At 54.7% G+C, this 18020-nt stretch overlaps 1 protein-coding gene across 1 annotated transcript; it reads left to right on the top strand.

Moving 5' to 3' along the window:
• Window positions 1-10481: 10481 nt before the first annotated feature.
• Window positions 10482-17953, top strand: PTTG1IP (PTTG1 interacting protein). Its single transcript, XM_088530287.1, has 7 exons — window positions 10482-10608; window positions 13022-13074; window positions 13933-14041; window positions 16020-16122; window positions 16236-16301; window positions 16579-16625; window positions 17567-17953. The coding sequence occupies exons 1-7, from the start codon at window positions 10482-10484 to the stop codon at window positions 17608-17610; spliced, it is 549 nt and encodes a 182-aa protein (XP_088386413.1). The 3' UTR covers window positions 17611-17953.
• The last annotated feature ends 67 nt before the right edge of the window (window positions 17954-18020 follow it).

The following is an 18020-nucleotide window of genomic DNA, read 5'->3' as shown; positions in this document are numbered from 1 at the left end:
GGCCTCGGCATTTACGCTGCGCGCATATGTAGCTCGCCAGCTTCAAACACAAAAGCGGGACGGGCTTTCCCGGCTCCCTGGGCGCTCCAGGCTTTAGATCACTCCCCCCAGCCTGATTCCCATGAGTTCAAGCCATTAATTTATGTCCGTGCTGTGCTGGCTTCTCTAGCCCTTTCCAAAACAGCTATCACATTTTGCCTGGCAAAAATCTCCCTCCTGAAATCTGAGTCACTTATTACGCCTGGTTTCTGGTGCTCAGTAATTTATTTTTTTGTCCCCACCGTTTCCAGGTGCCAGGGGCACCCAGTCCAGCTGCGAAACTGGTGCTGGTCCCTCCGAAAAGCTCTGCGTGCGCCAGGGATTTGCCTTTCTGCTCATTTTTCCCCCCGAGGGGTGTTAGGAAAAGCCGTGAGCGTTGGCTGGCGCCTCGCGGACCTTTGCATCCGGAGAACGTAAATACAGGAGGAGATACCAGAAAACCACGTGGCCGCCAGCGCAGGGACCGAGCCGCAGGGATTCAATCCCGGCAGAGCCACACCGTGTTCCTTGGCAGAAAGGCTGAGGACCTTGTCCTTGTTGTTCCTGCCACGTTCTCCAGCTCACCACCAACCTGGGCGCAACAGCTCGTGCAAGCCTGTGTGAGCCCATCTTGGCTTAATTGGCTCGTTTTGCTCCCAAAACGCCGCTGCAAAGCTCCATCCTCTTTCCCGGTGCTGAAAGGCTGTGCTTCTCCCCGCTTGCCTTGGGCTAAAATCCTACAACCCGCCAGGCCTCGCAGTCCCGCGGGGCCGGGCCGTGAGAAGGACGCGCTGTCCTGCTCCTGCCGGCGGGCGGTCGCCGGCCGCGTATTGACTCGCAGTAAGACAAGCCGGGCAGCCGCAAGAGTCACAGATGAGGCTCCAAATGAGGGAAAAAAACAGGAGATGGGATGGCCCTTGAGAGGGACTTCCACTGCAGAAACCCCCAAGTGAAGTATCTGCACATGTTCCTCAAGAAGTGTCCAAAGCCATTGAGCCCAGTCTTGTGATTTTGTTGCAGATCTCCCTGTGTACGTTTCCTTCCCGAAGATCCATGTCCCGTGTTTCAAACATCCACAAACACCAGGCAATCAGACTTTTCCTTTCCTGCAAGTGATTTTCTATCATTCTTGCATGAGGACACCTGCGCACAAGCAGACTCGACACCTGCGGAGAGAAGCTCAAACATCCCCCAAGAGCAAAATTCCCCGGTCCTTTCCTGAAGAGCAGAGTGCGGCGCTGGGATTTGAGGCAGGATCAGGATTTCTGCGGCAAAATGTTCCTGCCTTGGGAAGCCATGGGGCTGGCGCGTTGCGCGCTCGAGCGCTGGCAGCGAGCCGAGAGCGGCAGCGACGCCGTCGCGGGGAGTACGCGGAGCGGTGCCAGCGCGGCGCCCGCGAGGGGCCCGGCCTCGGCGCCTGCTGCGGGGAAAGACGGTGCGAGCGAGTCAGGGATCCGGGCGAAGCCGCCTTTTCCACGGGATGCCGTGTGCAGGGAGGCTGTGCTCACGCAAACCTCAGGGAACCTCGGTGGGATGAAGCCGAATGTGCAAGGACAGATCGAAGAGATCCCAGCTGGCGCCACGGGCTGAATCCAGCATCACGAATTCCCCTTGGATGCTGGGAGGCGGCTTCTCTGCTAAGCATGAGAGCTGCCCTGTTTTCCTTCTCTGAGCTCTTGAGTGACCTTCAGGCAGCTGAGGAAGATGAGGGCAGCAGTGGGAACGCAATGGTTCAGAGCGAGGCAGCTGTCACCTCCCACGAGCTGTGAGCAGACAGTGCCAGGTAGGTCTAGGCTCACAACCGAGACACCTTTCCTGTTCATACACCCAGTTTGCTTCCCCCAAACTGGTGTCTTGGAGGTGTGACGAGAGCTGAATGACAAAAGGAAGGTATCCCACGTGTGCTGCCCACATCTCCTCTTTTTGTCCTATAACACAGTCAAGTCTGATGGAGATTTCTTGGCAGCAGGCCAGCAGTTGTGCATTGCAAGGGTGGCAACTTGGGGTGCAGAAGCCACCCCAGGAAGCCAATGCCAAAAGCAAGAGCCTGCAGCTCAATGCTCTGCAGCCAGGAACTGTCTGCTGCTCGGAGAGGAACGTCATTTTCTTTGGGTTGGGAAGTGAAACCATTCTCCTTGAAGTGAGGGTCAGCCCCAGCTCCATCTGCCTGTGGTACATCCCTATGGCCAGGATGGCTCTTCGGACCATGCAAGGAGAGCTCACATTGCGACCTCAAGCGCCAGGAGCTGAGGGAGCCTCATCCCCATCCAGCTTTGTCCTCTCCACGTGGAGGACAGGAGGAGGACGGAGCTGCGGAGCTGCAGCCGTGCGCACGGAGACCTCCCGGGCCCGGCTCCCCTCTGCTCTCAGCTGGGGCTGCTGCCTTGCGCGCAGCGTGCCGATAGGAGCAGGGAAGCAAGTCAAGGAGCTGTCAGGTGTTGTTAGCCGTGTGACATCTCTTAATAAGGCCCATCTGCTTGGAAGGCACTAGATCCGGCAGGATTTCTGCAGGCCTGCTGGAGGACGCTTTTTTTTGCCAAGGTTTTACAACCAGCATTAATAAACACAACGGGGCGGCATTTGTCACCGCGAGCTGAAACTTCCCAGCCTGAAGTAGTTGAGACTGAGAAAAGCTAGAATTACAGCAAAAAAAAAAAAAATCCTTGCTGCAGAACAGAGCTGCTCGTGGAATCACTGCATCTTCTGGGATGTGTGGATGACCATACAGCTTGAGGGTCACTTCTTTCAGCATAACTCATCCCGAGAGAAGTCCCTACCTCTTTGTAAGTGCATGCACAACATCCTTCATCCACAAGTGTTGATCGGATTGCCCAGGTTTCCTACAAGCTTTTCTTCTAGGAAGGGTGACAGGGCAGAGCAATCCTACCTTCATCTTTCTTCTTTGCCTGAATCCCTACAGCTGCAAGGAGAGGGGCAGCTCATGTTATCAGAGGTGAAATGCACTGTCCTCCAGGACCAGGGATCGTTCTTAGACTGCAGGAACCAAACACGACATGAAAATTATACCTGGCACAAAGGGAATGTGTATTACTCAGACACACCTGGTACTTACCAAGCAGGATGCCACCATTTAGAAAGTGGCCCAGAGGGAACAGCCGGACCCGTAGGTGTATAATAGCTGCACAAAAAGCCCATGTGATTTAGGAAAATGCCACATTTTAGGAAGATGAAAAGATACAGCTGAATTGAGCCTCTGCAGATGAATCACAGGGGTTTAGGGAACATACTAATGGGTGTTTCAGCTAGTCTGTTAAGCTTGGATCAGTTCCGGCAGACGTTTGGGTGCTGTGGGAGTATTGCTCCATCTTTCTCGCTCTGCTGCTTATTCCCAAGCTTCTCCCACCAACGCCAGCAGAAGCAGAGGGCTGAAACCAGGCCCAGAGCCCCACTGCTGCAGGTGGGAGTATCTCCGCAGGATATCTGCCCCTGGAAGGGTCCGTGCTGTGGCCAAGGGGCTCCTGCAGAGACAGACCACGTGGATGTTGTTGGGGCCAGCAGAGAGAGTCTTGGCTTGTGAGACACACGCTTTGTGCCTCTGGAACAGGGGTCTTTAGTTTTGGAAAAGGAAGGAGCCCACTGGCAGCTGCTTCAGACTGCGGCACCAAAGCACGTGAGGGAGGTGAGGAGTGATGAAGCTGGGGGGGTGCAAGATGCAGCCATCCCCAAGGCACATCTCTCCTTGGTCACGAGAGGACGCTCTCCTGTCCATGCCCCTTTTGCTCAGGACTCGCTCATTCTGCTGCCCACGAGATTTGAGCGTCGCAGGTGCAATGAGCTGTTCTGAGCACTGGAGGGGGAATGGGCAGCATTGTCCCAAGGAGTCCTGGTGCCATGTGGACAAGGAGGTACAGAAGAACATCCTTTTGATGGTGCCACCAGGAGAGAAAGCTGAGAACTCTGCTGACCCAGGGCTGTAACGGAGAGGCACCTGATGCAATAGCTGTGATACCAAGAGGGTGATACCAAGAGGGTGATACCGAGGGGGTGGGTCTGTGGAGATGCTGGCCAGGTTAGTAGAGGGCAGCAAGAGTAGAGGGACCTGTTAAAGGCCGAGAGGACTGGCCGTGGAGAAGTGATTTCTCAGGGGCTAGTTAGATACTTTCACACGCAGAGCCCCATAACTGTCACCTGGGTCAAGTAGCAGAGCTGGAGCAGAAACGTGGCACACTTCTTGCCTCAGTCATTGGCCTCTCTTTACAAGCAAGACTAAATTAGCCCCATTAGAAACCCTCTCAGGCTGAGTTAAGGAGCAAGCCTACAGGAGACACCAAAAGGTCTTTTGCCCTCATTGGTGCCTCTTTTTCTGCAGATGACATTGCTCAGTTAGAAGGATCTCTTCAAACTAATTGACTTTATTCTTTTTCTTTGTCTTTTTTGGTCCAAGAGCTACTTTGAACCTGGTCTTCTGTGTGCAGGCTGAAACACTCTTCAAGTGCGAGCAATAAGAAGAATCGCTTTGGGTGTATAGTCCCTTAAACACCCCAATTAAGATACAGATACAGGATTTAAGTTTGAAGGTTCTCGAGCAGCTATTTTTGTTACACATGACCATTCATGTGGTGGTCCTAAAATGTTTTGGAGGGCCGTATGAATTTGATCTCCTTTCCTTGGTTGGTTCCTCCTTCCTGGTGTTTCATGGCTGCCCCACCTCTCGGGAATCTTTGCTTTTCCTTCCACTGGGTCCAGGTGCCTGCGCTCTTGACAGTATTTCCAAGGAAGATGCTGCTGAGCGTGCAAAGCCATGCACCAGCTCAGGGCTTTGCTGAATTTCCCATTTGCCCTGTTGAAGGCCTCCATGATAAACATCCCCGTGCTGCAGCAACTGCCTCCCATCGATGGTGTTGATCTGCCACCAAAATTCCCCCTTACAACGGCCAGGGCTTCACGGGGTCTCCAACAGGCTATAGGACCCAACTGGCATGATGGGCGCCCTAAGTGATGGTTTGAGGCTACTGTGGGGCTCTGCGCCCTGGTTTGTGTCAGTGTGTGGCACCAAGGCTCTGATTTTCTTCGTGGACGTCTTGCTGGGGAACATCTGACATCCTGGTCAGAGCTTTGGTGGCACCGAGCAGGAGAGAGTGGAGGGAAATCCCAGGGACATGTCTGGCTTAGCTGGTCACAAATGCGACATCCCCAGTGTAGTTTTTCCTGCATGGGGTTCATGTGGCTGGCAAGGAAACCCCTAGAGCCTTTCCTATGGGAGGAGCTGGGATGGGATGGCCTAGGTGGAGCATGGATGGGAGGACTGAGGAGATCACTGCCAAGCCCTCCTGCAGAAATATGGAATGGTTTAGGAGGGAAACACAGTGGCACCCGGCCCTGTGTGGGAGAGGAGCTGAGGGAGCGTGTGGTGCGGGCCGAGGGGAAGCCGTGAGCTCCAGGGCCACCGCGTGCACGGGTGGTGGTTTCCTGAGCATCAGTCAGGCTGCCAGGCCCGAATCGCTGGCACCGAGCCCCAGTCACATTACTGGGAATTAAATTACACCGTGTTCTGGGCAGTCGTTGTGTCAAATCTGTAACTCCCAGCACGTGAAACACGGATTTTAACAGCATTTGCAGTAGAGAGAGGCAAAAAATAAACCAGAAGCTGATTTATTATATGGCTGACAACACTTGAGTGCTCCTGAACAAGCTGGGGTGACTTAGGGGGAATCACCTGGTGTGCCCCCAAAATCTCCTACCCACCACAAGGCTCCCAAGGGACAACTGCTCAAGCGAGGTGGGTGAATGATCCTAAAAGTGGTGGCCAAAAGCCAGAGGCTGGGGCTGCTCTGATGTTCATGGAGGTTTTTAAGGCTACATAAAGAACCTGGCTCTATTAAAAGACCTTCTGGGTCTAAGATGCGAATCCGCGGCCACAGCCTGCCCGCTTGTCTCGGTTTCAGCTGAAAAACGTCTGCCGTGGAGCTGCCCGGGCTAGTGCTGCAGCCACTGGGAGATGAGAAACATTTGCCATATGCTGAGGGATTACTGTATAAAAAACGAGATGCTTGGCCGCACTCCAAGGTACAAGGTTTCCAAATAGAGTCTGAATCCTGGACAGAAAAGTTCCAACTAAATATAGCCACGACTGCCTCAGAGTTGACTTTTGTTGTTGTTGTTGTTGTTGTTGAGTTCACTTAAAAATAGTCTGGCAGCGGGTTTTTGTCTTCTTTTTTTGCCCTTTCGGTGAGGAGGCAGGTAAAGGCATGTCTCCGAATGGAGGCACAAGCCAAACGAGTTGGCGGGATGAGGAATCTCGCCCTTCTGCTCCATCCACCCCGAGACACTCTCCCAACATAGCAAGGGCGGAGGGTGCAGGTTGCCCCTCCTGGGCCGCCTCCGCTGCACAACGAAGCAGAGGGAGAAGGAAGGCGCCAGGGCTTCCTTGGAGCTCCCTGGGAAATGAGGCAGGCCAGCATAAATGGTATTTTCAGAGGATGCTCCTCCAGAAGCTCCTGGGGCCCTCCCTGTCCTTGCAAGACGAAAGGGAGATTTACAGCAGACTGCGGGCTCGCCACCAGCCATCAGAAATAACGAGGAGGAGCAACTTTGCTCGGCCACAGGGCCAAAGCTCTCAAGAAATGCAGTGGGCCACTGTGAAGGATGGAAGAAGGGTTATGGCTGTGCGGGAAGATGAGAAAGACCCACCTGTTTTCTCACTCTTAATATTTCTAGAACGACAGCATTTGCTGGAAGAGGAAGCCAAAGGGTGCTGAGAACGGTGAATATGGCACCTGCAGAAAAGATGAAGCTTTTGAGGGGGACTCAGTCTCACATGACAAATCAAAAAAAGAAGAAACTTTTTTTTCTGCGTGATTTCAGCAGAACTTGTCACATTCAGGGGCTGCTGAGAGCTGGAATTAGAAACCAGCCTGCAGCAGGGTTCGGAGATGCAGAACGAGCCTGCCAGAAGAGTTGGATTTGCCGGTCCGGATCACACGTTTTTGGAGCTGTGGGCTGCATTACTCAGCCATGGGCCCGCTGGCGAACGCAGGCACAGACTCAAAGCAGCAGCGCCAAATCAGAGCCTGCAAAACGCCGAGCGCCAGGTTTGCAGAGGCGCTGCACAAGCAGCTCCGCGGTCCGGCTGCAGCACAGGCAAATCGAGTCCTCGGTGCTTGCAGCGGCTTTGTGGGCAGGAAGAGAACGATTTTACAAAAGCCTGTAAGAAAAAAGAAAAAGAAAGAAACAAAACATAAATATCTGGGACAGGAAGAGGGCTGTCGGATGTGCTCTTCATGCTGAGTGCCATTGTGCGAGTGAAGGGCTGTTTGGAGGAAGTGTTTTGAGAGAAAGTTGAGTGAACTCGAGGCTGGAAAGACTATGAGGATTGCTCATGAGCAACTCTTGCCCGAGGCCAGAGGACACAGGCGGAGGAGATTCCCAGCAGATGGAAAACAAAATGCCCAAACCTGCAATGGTGTCATTGAGTGCAACGAGAAACGGGACATGACACATGGTTTTTTGCACCTTTGCATTATTTTTTTGCACAGATTTTATTGAAGAGATCACAGGTTTTATGGCAGGAGATAGCCAAGTGCCTGATATGGGCCTGAAAAGGGTGACTGTAAAAAATGGTGGAGTGGGAAGCATCGAACAGCCAGAAGGTGTCCAGAAGAAAGCAGAAAATTTCAGCGCTGGCATTAGCTCTGGGGACAGAAGTGGTTGTAAAACCTTAGTAGTAATAATAATAATAATAATAATAATAGTAATGGCAGAAAAGCAGCCCTGAGGTGTGAATTCCTCCCCAGAAAGCAGGCGTTGCCTGGAGGGAGAAGCCTGGATCTGATAAATTCATGTTCCTAAACAGCAGCGCTGGGGAGGCTGGCACCGGCAGCGGCGAGGGGGTTATAATAACAAATAGTGCCGCAGTTATACCTTACATAGAGAAAAGCGCTGCTGGAATCGGCAAAAAGCTTCTTGTTTAATTTATGGGGCTCGAGCTATATTTAGCCGCCGATCCTCGGGGGTTTTAGCTGGGATGGCCGCTCGGCCCCCGCTGACGAAGGCGTCGGGCTCCGCTTCTCGCGCCGCCCTGGCCGCCGTGCCGGGGGACTCCCGCGGGCAGCGCCTTGGAAATTCCCCCCCTTCCCGCTCCGCCTGGCGCCTGACACGAGCTGGCAGCAGGGAGAAGCCGCGCGCGGCGGAGGCGGCCCTCGCTCCCCCAAAAAGTGGCCCCCGGTGCCTCTTTCGCCATCGCGGGTCTTCTTGGGCGTTGGGATCAAAGGAATCCTTTGGAGAAAGGCGAGAAAAACAATCATTTTTGACCCTTTATATATATATGTATTTCTTTTGTTTTTCCTCCGTCAGGGTAAGTCTTTTTCAGCTGGATCCTCCCCCCTCCGACCAAAACAAGCTGCAGGTTTCGTGCCGGGCTAATTTTATCCTCCGCATCCCCCCCCAATCCCTCCCCGCCCCGCGATCTCCTGGAGATTGTCCCATTGCAGCCAGCGAGGGCTAGAAAATAGCACATCGCCCACTCATCCAGCCTCCTTCCTCAAGGAAAATATTTAGGCGATGCCAAAGCGAGGGTTTCCATGGCAGTGATGACTTGAGCACCGTCGCCCTGGCAACCGCTTGAGGCCATCTTGAACCACCCGAAAAATACCCTTCCGAGACAAATAAGGAGAGGGCCGCAGGGGAAAGGTCCGGCCGGCGGCGCCGCGCGTGTGAGGAGCGGGGACGGGTGGAAGGACGCGCGCGGCCCCCCTGGGGACACCCAATGGTAGGGTACAAGCTGCCTCTGCTGGAGGCCCACAAGTAGTCCCACCCCTTGCTGGAGGAACGTGGGTCCAGGGCTTGCGATGCCACGGGGTTTTGGTGACGCTTCCAGGTGTCACCTCGCTCCTGAGGGCCACCAAAGTCTCCCCAGCCACATGGGGAGCTCAAGCAGCAGCTGCTTTCGGGGGATCTTTTGGGCAGCCCCGACGTGCAAAGAGCTCCTGGTTTCTCCCAAGATGCTGCCAACCTCTGAGTCTCCTGCCGGGACCATCTGCTGGGGTCAGAGCCCTCATTTGGGCTGGCAAAATTAGCAGAGGGGCATCCCTTGCCCTGCATCATTTACCTCCCACAGGGATCGCTCCCCGGCCCCACAGTTTGGTTGACCTGATGCTAACACTCAGTTGCCGTCCAAGCCTGCGGGAGCTCCGCCACCAGCTCCTTGGCCATCTGGCCCTCAAGGACACAAGGAATATGTCAAGGAATATGAAGCTTTCAGAAACAGACAGACCATGAGCTCATGTGTTCAAGCTACAGAATCAGAGCTCAGGGAGCTCGTATCTGCCCAGAGAAGGAGCAGTCCCACGCCAGGGCTGCTCACATGCCCCACGGACGTGTCCCATGGGGCATTTCAGGGGCAAGATGAGCAGGAAGAGGCTCAGCATGTGACATTGCCCTGGGATCTGCGGCTGCCTCTCTGTCTGAAAAAAGGCCGGTTGTGTTGGGAATTAGCCTTACCTGGGGGCTTCACTTGGCAAGTGAGCCCTGAGGTCAAACCACCTTCTCAGGACAGGCGTTGAGCTGTCCCTGTGACAGCACACGAACAGTTCCCAGGCTGGACACGGTGACCCGTGTTGCCCACATGCCCAAGAAGCACAGTTTCAACACAGGGTGCACTAGCAGGAAGATGAGACTTTCCCCTTCATCCCTACCTTCTCCTATCTCAGCCCAACCTCCAGTTGTCCGACCCCTGTGCAGAAGTTGGATGCAGTCTCAGCAATCCGCAGCCCTTTCCCCAGGCTCGCTCCTGTGTCGAGGTTCTGGCACCATCCTGTGGCCGTTCCACTTCATGGGCACCAACACGCCACCATGGAGCCCACATGGGCGCCCATCTCCCAGGCTGGAAAAGACCCTCAAGATCATCAAGTCCAACTGCAAACCCGTCACCACCGTGCCTGCTAAACCATGTCCCTAAGTGCTTCATCCAGCAAACATTCCCGGTTTGGCCCTTCCTTGCAGCTTCATGGCCTGAGCGCTCCTACGAATGCTCTGCGAGGGATGTGTTTGGGGAATACAATGATGTGACTCTGAAATCCGCGTATCCGGAGGGGCCCTAAACCATAGTCCACTGCGTGGATGAATCCCAGGACTCCTCCTGCAGCCACATCGGTGGGGACAGGGGATGACATGGCCTGAGGGACTTGCATGTGCCAGGGAGCGTGCAATGGGCCCGGCAAAGCCCCATGGGCCTTCAGGGCCTTCCTCAGCGGTGCGGAGGAGGAGAAGAGGCGCCTTCTGCTTGGGCTTTTTGGGTCTAAAAACACTGAAAAGTGTGTGTGGAAAAAAAAAAAAAAAAAAAAAGCAGCAGCCAAAGCCAGGCGCAGTGACAAAACTGGCACCCGGACAGCGCGGGGCAGCGGCCCCGGGCAGGGGCGGCCCCGGGCCCGCCCCGGCCGCTCCGCCCCGCTCCGTCCCCGCTCCGCGCCGCGGCGGCGCCGCCTCCCATCGCGCCAGGCCTCGCCATGGCCCCGGCCGCCCCTCCGTCCCCGCTGCGGCTCCCGGCGCTGCTGCTGCCCGCGCTGGCCCTGGCCCTGATCCCGATCCCGGCGCTGCTGCTGCCGGCGGCCGCCGCGCAGGAGGCGGCGGGAGGTAGGCGGGGGGTGGGCGCCATGTCGCGACAGAGCCTGCGACAGGCCCCGCGGCCGCGGCCTGCGCGGCGGTTCCGGGCGGCGCCGCCGGTACCGACCTCCTCGCGCTGCAGCGAGGCGCGAGCGGCCGCTCCGGCGGGACGAGCCGGGCTGTGAACACAGAGCCCGCCGGTGCTCGGGGAAAAACCCCAACTAGGGCACGAGCTGGGTGAGATTCGGGGTGGGTTCTGGTGTGTGGAGCCTCTTAGTGTCCCGGGCAGAGCCTGTGGGCACAGGGCTTGGTGTAGACCTTGAGGAGAGCCCTGTCGTGGTGGCCTCTCCTGACTGCCCTGTCTTGAGCCTGGACAGGACAGACCCTGCGTTCTCCTGGGAACTATCTTTCCATTGGGATTGTACCATCCCTTTGGTGTCCTGGGCACCTTTTGGCATGCGCGGAGGCTCTTTCGGACCCCGCCGGCACCCAGCAGTCCATGGGGCTGCCCAGACGTGGTGGTTCCGTGCGTGCTGGAGCTTCCCAGGCTCTGCTCCCGACGTGGGGTGATGTGTGTGCAATCTCAGCCCGCTCTTAGTGGCGAGTAAACACACTTATCTCGGCCGTGTTCGCAAACCGCTGCCTGGTCCCAAGGGCTGCGCGGGACATGTGACGGGTCACGGCTGCAAAGAGCAAACGCAGCTCTGCAGAGAGCCCCCCTGCTCCTGGTGAGGCTGCACCCAAGTGGGGATCCTCGTTCCACCCATCCTTGAGTATGGACACAGATTGCTTAACACAAAATGGGAAGTAAAACGCCCAAAGTTTTATTTCCCAGCTAAACCTCGGGCCCAAAAACCCAAGTCAAAGAGGCTAATGCTTAGGTTATTTTTGGCCCATGTGACATTTGAACAGCTGATGCTCAAAGGCCGCCAAATATTCTCTGCCTGAGGGCCTGGGAGAGCCCAAAAGCTCCCTCCTCCTTGGACCAGCTGGCACAAGGAGAAGGGCAACATGAAGGGAACTGAGTTACCCACAGCAGAGCTTCCCTGAGGAGCAAACGCTGCCGTGAGCCGCAGATGGACCCCACGGCCCGGGAGGGCGGCCGAGCTCTGCGCCCTTCTCCTCTTGCCCGCGCCTCGGGAGAGTGCGTGGTCCTGCCTGGAATGTGGCTAAGTTGTCACGTTTCATCGCCTTTTAGGTTTTTGTTTCTGCTTTTTCCTCGTAGCAACTTCCTTGTTTGCAGTTCGTATGAACTGATCTTATCCGGTGATGTGTGCCTGTGCCCCGTTGCGCGACTCCTTGTGCCGGCAGGGTCCCTTTGGCCTGACCACGTCTCCGTGGGTCCCCCAGCTGTCCCACAACACGCTTGCCGTGACAGATGCTCGGGTTTTTAGACAAGACCCAGGCGAGGAAGCCGACAGCTGAGGGCTTTGCAAGCAGAACCCCTCCTGCCCGGACAGGTTTGTTGTGCTGTGCTTGCGGGGAGCGAGCTGCCTTTTGGCCCCGCGCTCCGTCAGCGTGCGGCTGCCCTCACCATTGACTCGGCTGCGTGAGTTGGGTGTGGAGGTCTGCGGCAGGGGCAGGTCTCATCGGTGACAGTGGCTGCTGCCACGTAGTTGGTTTCTGGACAAGCGAGAGGAGCTGCCTGTGCCCCTCGTCTCTGTCCCCCAGGTGTATGTCCAATAAACTGCATCCTGATGGCTCTTGTCCTTCCCCTCCAGCTTGAATAGCCTTGGGTTTTTTTAATCCCATAATCTGGAGCTTTCTGCTTTGTTGAACTGTGCTGTGGCTGGGCAGATCACTTGGTGACAGTTGCTTCTGGGGTAGCTCTTTTGAGTAGGGCAGAGGGGACAGTGTGTGCAGGGGAGGGGGGAGTCATGTCCGTGTCTAAGTCAGGCAGAAGATGGACCCTTAAATTTGGGGGAAAGAAGGAGGGGGAAAGCGGTGAACAAGGATACAAGGATGTGCGCGTTGCCTCCATTGTAAGTGGCTCAGGCCAAGCCCATCTACGCTTTTCCAGGAAAAAAAGATTTATGTTCAAAAGGGAGGTGGCCACAGAGGCTGCCAGAGAAGGGGTCAGCATGAGGAGGAGCCCATCTCGAAGGCCTGCATTTGACTTGGAGTAGAGAGTCCCACGGGCAATGGAGCTTGGGGCCCAGCTTGCTCGCCTTTGGCATGTTCCTGTGGGTTTGGGCTAGAAATCTGAGCGCCCTGAGGCAGAGAACAGCATGCGGAGACTCACTGTGACACTTTGAGCCCATGTTGAACCTGAAAGTGCTGGTGGCTTTTCTGACAGCTGGTATCCTGGGGCTAACAGCCATCGGGAGGGCTCCAGGCCCTTTGCACAGCAAGGGGCAGGCAGGAGCAGGCCCGAGGCATGCTGTGTTCTAAAGCACTGGGATGCATTTAAAAGTACTGAGGTGTCTCTTCTTTCTCCTTGCAGCTTGTCACCAGTATACAAACAGGAGCTGTGAAGAGTGTCTGAAAAATGTCACCGTAAGTAGCAGAAGTAAAACTCGAGCCTCCCAAATGCCTACGAGCCGGGTGTGCGCTTTGCGGGGCTGCGAAAGGAGCAATTGCCTCTCCTGGAGCTGGTGGGTGCTCCCTTCTGTAGCTGTCTCGAACAAGCTGCAAATACCACCCACCCGTGCCAGTGAGAGGGCAAGCGCCTCGGTGCTCCAGGAATAAATCTGGAGACTGTGCTCGTGTTTTATTTATTTATTTATTGCTGTATGCCTCGACTCAAGTAATTGCAGTGCTAGGCTCCTCATCAAGCATTTGGGATGCTTCCTGTGGTCAGGTGACATGGAGTGCAGTGTTCTGGCATTGAAAAGGAGTACATGCATGCTAGTAGTTGAGTAATTTTGATCCATCTCTGACTACAGCCTTGCATGGAGCGGGAGACTGGAGGAGGGACCTCTGGGAGGTCCCTTCCCACTCAAATCTTCCTGTGGAACTGTTGTTTTCTTTCTTTTATTTACTCATGTAGCAGTGTGCGGCCAAGCCCCACCACTGTGGGACATGGTGGACTCGCTGTTGGTAGGACTAGCTAGTCAAGAGGCCTCCACCAGTCTGAATTCTATAGCACTGAGAAGATATAGGATGCATATCGCTGTCCTGTGAGCCTCTTTCGTCACTGGTGGACGTGAACTTGAGTCACATCTCCCAGCTGCCTTAGCTAGAGCCAGCTTGACCAAACCCAACTAAGCCCTGGCTCTAGGGGTGGTAGCCACCAAGAGGGGACAAAGACCTCCGTTCGTGCCCCAGAAGTGCTGGCCAGGGTGGACACCAAGGATCTGGTGGTGACTGCCTCTCGTGTGTCCTCTCTCGTGTGTCCTCTCCCGTGTGTCCCAGTGCCTGTGGTGCGTCAGCAGCCAGGAGTGCGTGGAGTACCCTGTCCGAAGGATCCTTCCCCCGAGTGACCTGTGCGAGCTGCGCTCGGCCCGCTGGGGAGTCTGCTGGGGTAAGTGGAATTCTCTTAAGGAATCCCCGGACGTGGTGGCTCTTGCTGAAGGGACCAGTTGCCACTTGCTGTTAACGGGAGGTTTGTTTTCCTACCCACTTGCCTTGCTCGTGTTATCGTACGGCCCTGCTGAAGTAGACTGTGGTCCTGCAGATAGCCTGAAGTGTGGGGAAAACTACGGATGAGCAGTCCCCTGCCAGCTGCACAGAGTGACCCGTGTGGCCGTAGTTACCCCCAGGGGGTTCCTCACGCGTTCGTGGGGCGGCCGCTTCCCAATGTGGCCTAGCACCTCGGAGCAGGAACCGGAGCCCTCGCAGCGGCAGCTGCAGCCCTTTCCCTGCTCAGCCTGTCCCCAGCAGCGACGGCCTCCCCGCAGCAGCGGCAGCTCTGCTCTCTGAACACACTGCGCGGCTCCTCGCGACGCTTTTGGCCTGTTGGCTGCATAAACTGCGGCACGAAGCGCCGTTCGGAGCCAAGTTATCTCGGGGCGATTTGTTTTCTGGCCGATAGCTGAATGTTGGCTGTGCTGCTTCCCGCTTGATCACTCTGTTTCCTGGCCTTATTCCAAAGGAAAGAGCGTCTTGTTCGAAGTGGGATTAGCGTGCGCTCATCCTTGGACAAGACCCAGCTTTTGCAGGGTGGGGTGGGAGGGTGAGTTAAAGGCAAGAGGTGGCTCCCTCCTTCTCTGCTCTGTCTGGCTTCCACTGATGGGGATCTGGGATTTGAATTGTGCTCACAAATATATATTGTTTTTGAGGCTGGGTTGTCGCCTTCATCCACAGCAGAGCGCAGAACAGAGCTCCCCTTTCTCATGGAGGGCGAATCTCCTCTTTGTGAGCAATAATTTGTCTTCCTGTAGTTAGTTTTTTTTTTTTTCTTTTTGCAAGACCTTGAAATACTAGTTTGCGTTTGAGTAGATTCACAAAAGGCTTCATTGTGGAAGGGCGCATTCCTTACCTCGCAAAACTAGCTCTAGGGGAGATTACTCTGAGGGTGATTAGCTCTCATATGAGTCTGCATTTACGGTATGTGAATTCCCAAGCCTTTATCAGCAGGTGGAGGAGTGTGCCAGGGCCCAGTCACGTTCCTCTGCCCACAGGCCGGGATGAGCTGGATCTCAGAGCCGGTATCTCCGAGGCAGCAGTACGGAGCTGTGCTGTTGGAGACCTTCCCTTTGAGGATGAAAAACCTCCCTTGTGGGCAGGAGCTGGAGGTCTGGAGAGCCGCTTCAGTGGCAGAGCCAGCCCAAAGTGGAGTCCTCCCATAAACCTGTTACTGCTGAGGGTAACGGGCAGGTGTCTTCTAAAATGCCCTATTACTGATACCCAAACTGATAAAACCCAACAAAATCTACCTCACTTTGTCACTAGTCCAGGGACTCTGAATACAGGAGCGCCTCTAGCTCAACATTTGCCTTTTATAAGGTGATTTTTGAGGAGATCCCTGTGGATAGTAAGTTCAGTGCGAGCTACATCTCAGCACTGAAATCCCCAGGGAGGTTTTTCTTGATGAGTTACTAACCCTCTGGATTAGTGATTAAGCTCTCCCTGCTCCCTCCTCACAGCTGCTCGAGCGCTCTGTCCTCCAGCTTGGCACAGACGTGGGAATTCACATCTACAGTGACCTGGAATGTAGCAAATAACCAAAGTTGGGAAGTGCAAACTGCAGTAATCCTTCGCTTGCGACTTGTAACAGTAGTAGTTTGACCTGAGCACACTTGTTCTTGCCATTGTGTTCGTGTCTGCTAACTAAGTCCTGTAGTTAGTGGCTATATACAGTGAATTAATGCCTGTGTGCCAGTGCCATCACCCAGTGTGACTGTAGAAAGGAAATGGGAATTGCATTAGAGTCTGGGACTCCTGTAGATACATGTCCCGAACCCTGAAGCTGTTGGTGGTGGTAGCTGTGTGGTTGTAAACGTTTTAACCTCCATATGTTTGTGTGCTAAATGTTTTGTTTCTATCGTTGAACCCTTTAGTGAACTTCGAAGCCCTGATCATTGCGATGTCTGTGGTGGGGGGAATGATCCTGATTATGCTGGGTGTCTGCTGCTGCTGCTGTTGTCGGAAAAAGAGCAAAAAGCAAGTATTCAGAGCTGCCCCCTCTCTTTTCCCCAAAGATAGCAGGGATGCAACTGCGTGATGTTGCAGAAAGTGAGTGCCAAACACAGCTAACGGGCTCTTCTGTCTCCCAGGCCTGACAAGGATGATGAAAAAGCGGCCAGAGAGCGAGAGAAGAGGAGGGTGCGACAAGAGGAGAGGTGAGGGGCTCTGGTGGAGCAGCTTTTCCTCCGCGAGCGAGTCCAGCCCTGGGCCAAGCCCCTGCGTAGCTCGATTCCTGCCTGTGCCATTTGAAATGTCACCTCAGGAAGGATGTGTGGCCCCCAAGTATACAGTGGGTGGTGGATTGGGCCTCAGCATGGGTGTTAGCCTCACGAGCAAAATCCTTCTGCTGTGGTTTGCGGATACGTCACACCTGTGCGTATCCACTGCTTGGTTTTTGTCTTGATGATTTGGTTTGTTTGTTTCGCTTTCCAGGAGAGCAGAGATGAAATCAAGACATGATGAAATCCGAAGAAAATATGGTACAGTGGCTTATGCTAGAGATGAAAACTAAGCTTTCGATCAGGCCCCTCAGTGACCCTGTGTTCCTCACTAGGGTTACAGTCACCCGGGATGCTTGGCCAGCAGCCAAGCGGCTGCTCATCTCCAGTGGGAGATGAACAACTTCATCTCCCACATCTCACTGAGTTGCTCTGCTGCCCTCCGGGAGCAAGTCTAGAGATGCTCTGGTTGTGGCTTGTGATCTGACACAAGTCCTGCCTGCTTTGTGAGGCAGGAAAGGGGGACTGTTTAATCCTCCGTGGGAGCTGCCTCCCTCTAAAACACTGAAGGAGAGACATGGGTGGATGTGACAGCATGGGAAGACCAAGAACTGATACGTGTAGCTGTTGTCCTTCAAGAATGGCCATTCTGCAGTCCTGTGTTGGCCAAGCAGACAGGGAGCAAACAGCATAGGATGAGGGGATGGACAAGCTTGTGGTGTCCTACAACTCTAGTAAAAGCAGGGTTGGGCAAGAACCTGGCCCTTGGGGCTTGGAGAGTGAGTCTCTGCTGCAGAGAACTTGTGTGAAGGTAGCCTGGACTTTGTGGGGTCTGTGGAGGGAAAGCTGGAAACCTCTTCTCCACCTGTAACTAGTGACTGCTGCAGAGCCTGGTTGCATAAAACTTGGAGGGGCCTCTGGCTGGGCTGGTCTTTGTGGTGGGAGGAAGAGCAGGCAAAGCTGTGCCCTGAGGAGGCCTTCAAGGCAAGACACCTGGTCTTGGAAATGCAGGAGCCATGCTCTTGTCATGCCAAGGCTTTGTCTTGCTGCCTCAAAAAGATGGTTAGGTAAGAGATGGCCTCAAAAGAGAGGTTAGATATTACATGAGTAACAGAATTGTGATCAAGTACTAGACTTGCTGCTGCTGAGACTGCAATGCTTAGGGAGCTCCTCGATGTCTGAATGAATCTCTTCTCTTCTAGGCCTGTTCAAGGAAGAGAACCCTTATGCGAAATTTGAGAATTAATAGCATCTCCTGACCTGCTCAGCACAGCTGAACAGTGCCCTCCTGCACAGAGCCACAAGGACTCTGCACCTACCAAAAGCAAACCGCTGTGATGCCACTTCTTGCTTCCCTTGCCACGAAAGAGGGGCCAAATGCTCCCAAAAGAGAGGCCAAATGCTCAGTGACACTGTTACCCCCCTACTCTGGATACTCAGTTTGCTCCACTGCTTTGCTATAGTAGCAAGATCAGACTGGAAAGAAGAGCCAGGGTAGCTTTCTCACTGCAGTGTCTGGAGCACCTTCTGAAGCCTTCAGCAGGAAAGCTTGGTGGCCATACGGGAGAACTAAGCACGCAAACACTTCTCATTCACCCCTGGGTGGCCAGTTAAGTCCAAAGCAGTGCAAATAACCGTCCTTATCCCCTGCACAAG

Source organism: Tinamus guttatus, unplaced genomic scaffold (genome assembly GCF_059628265.1).
Source record: "Tinamus guttatus ecotype Peru unplaced genomic scaffold, ASM5962826v1 Tinamus_guttatus_pri_ptg000364l, whole genome shotgun sequence".
NCBI lineage: Eukaryota > Metazoa > Chordata > Aves > Tinamiformes > Tinamidae > Tinamus > Tinamus guttatus.
This window is presented reverse-complemented; position numbering and strand designations above follow the sequence as displayed.

Coding starts and splice junctions, on each gene's coding strand:
- PTTG1IP (XM_088530287.1), top strand. CDS start 10,482: ATGGCCCCGGCCGCCCCTCCGTCCCCGCTGCGGCTCCCGGCGCTGCTG. Junction 10,609..13,021: donor CGCGCAGGAGGCGGCGGGAG/GTAGGCGGGGGG, acceptor TTCTCCTTGCAG/CTTGTCACCAGTATACAAAC. Junction 16,302..16,578: donor AGGGTGCGACAAGAGGAGAG/GTGAGGGGCTCT, acceptor TTCGCTTTCCAG/GAGAGCAGAGATGAAATCAA.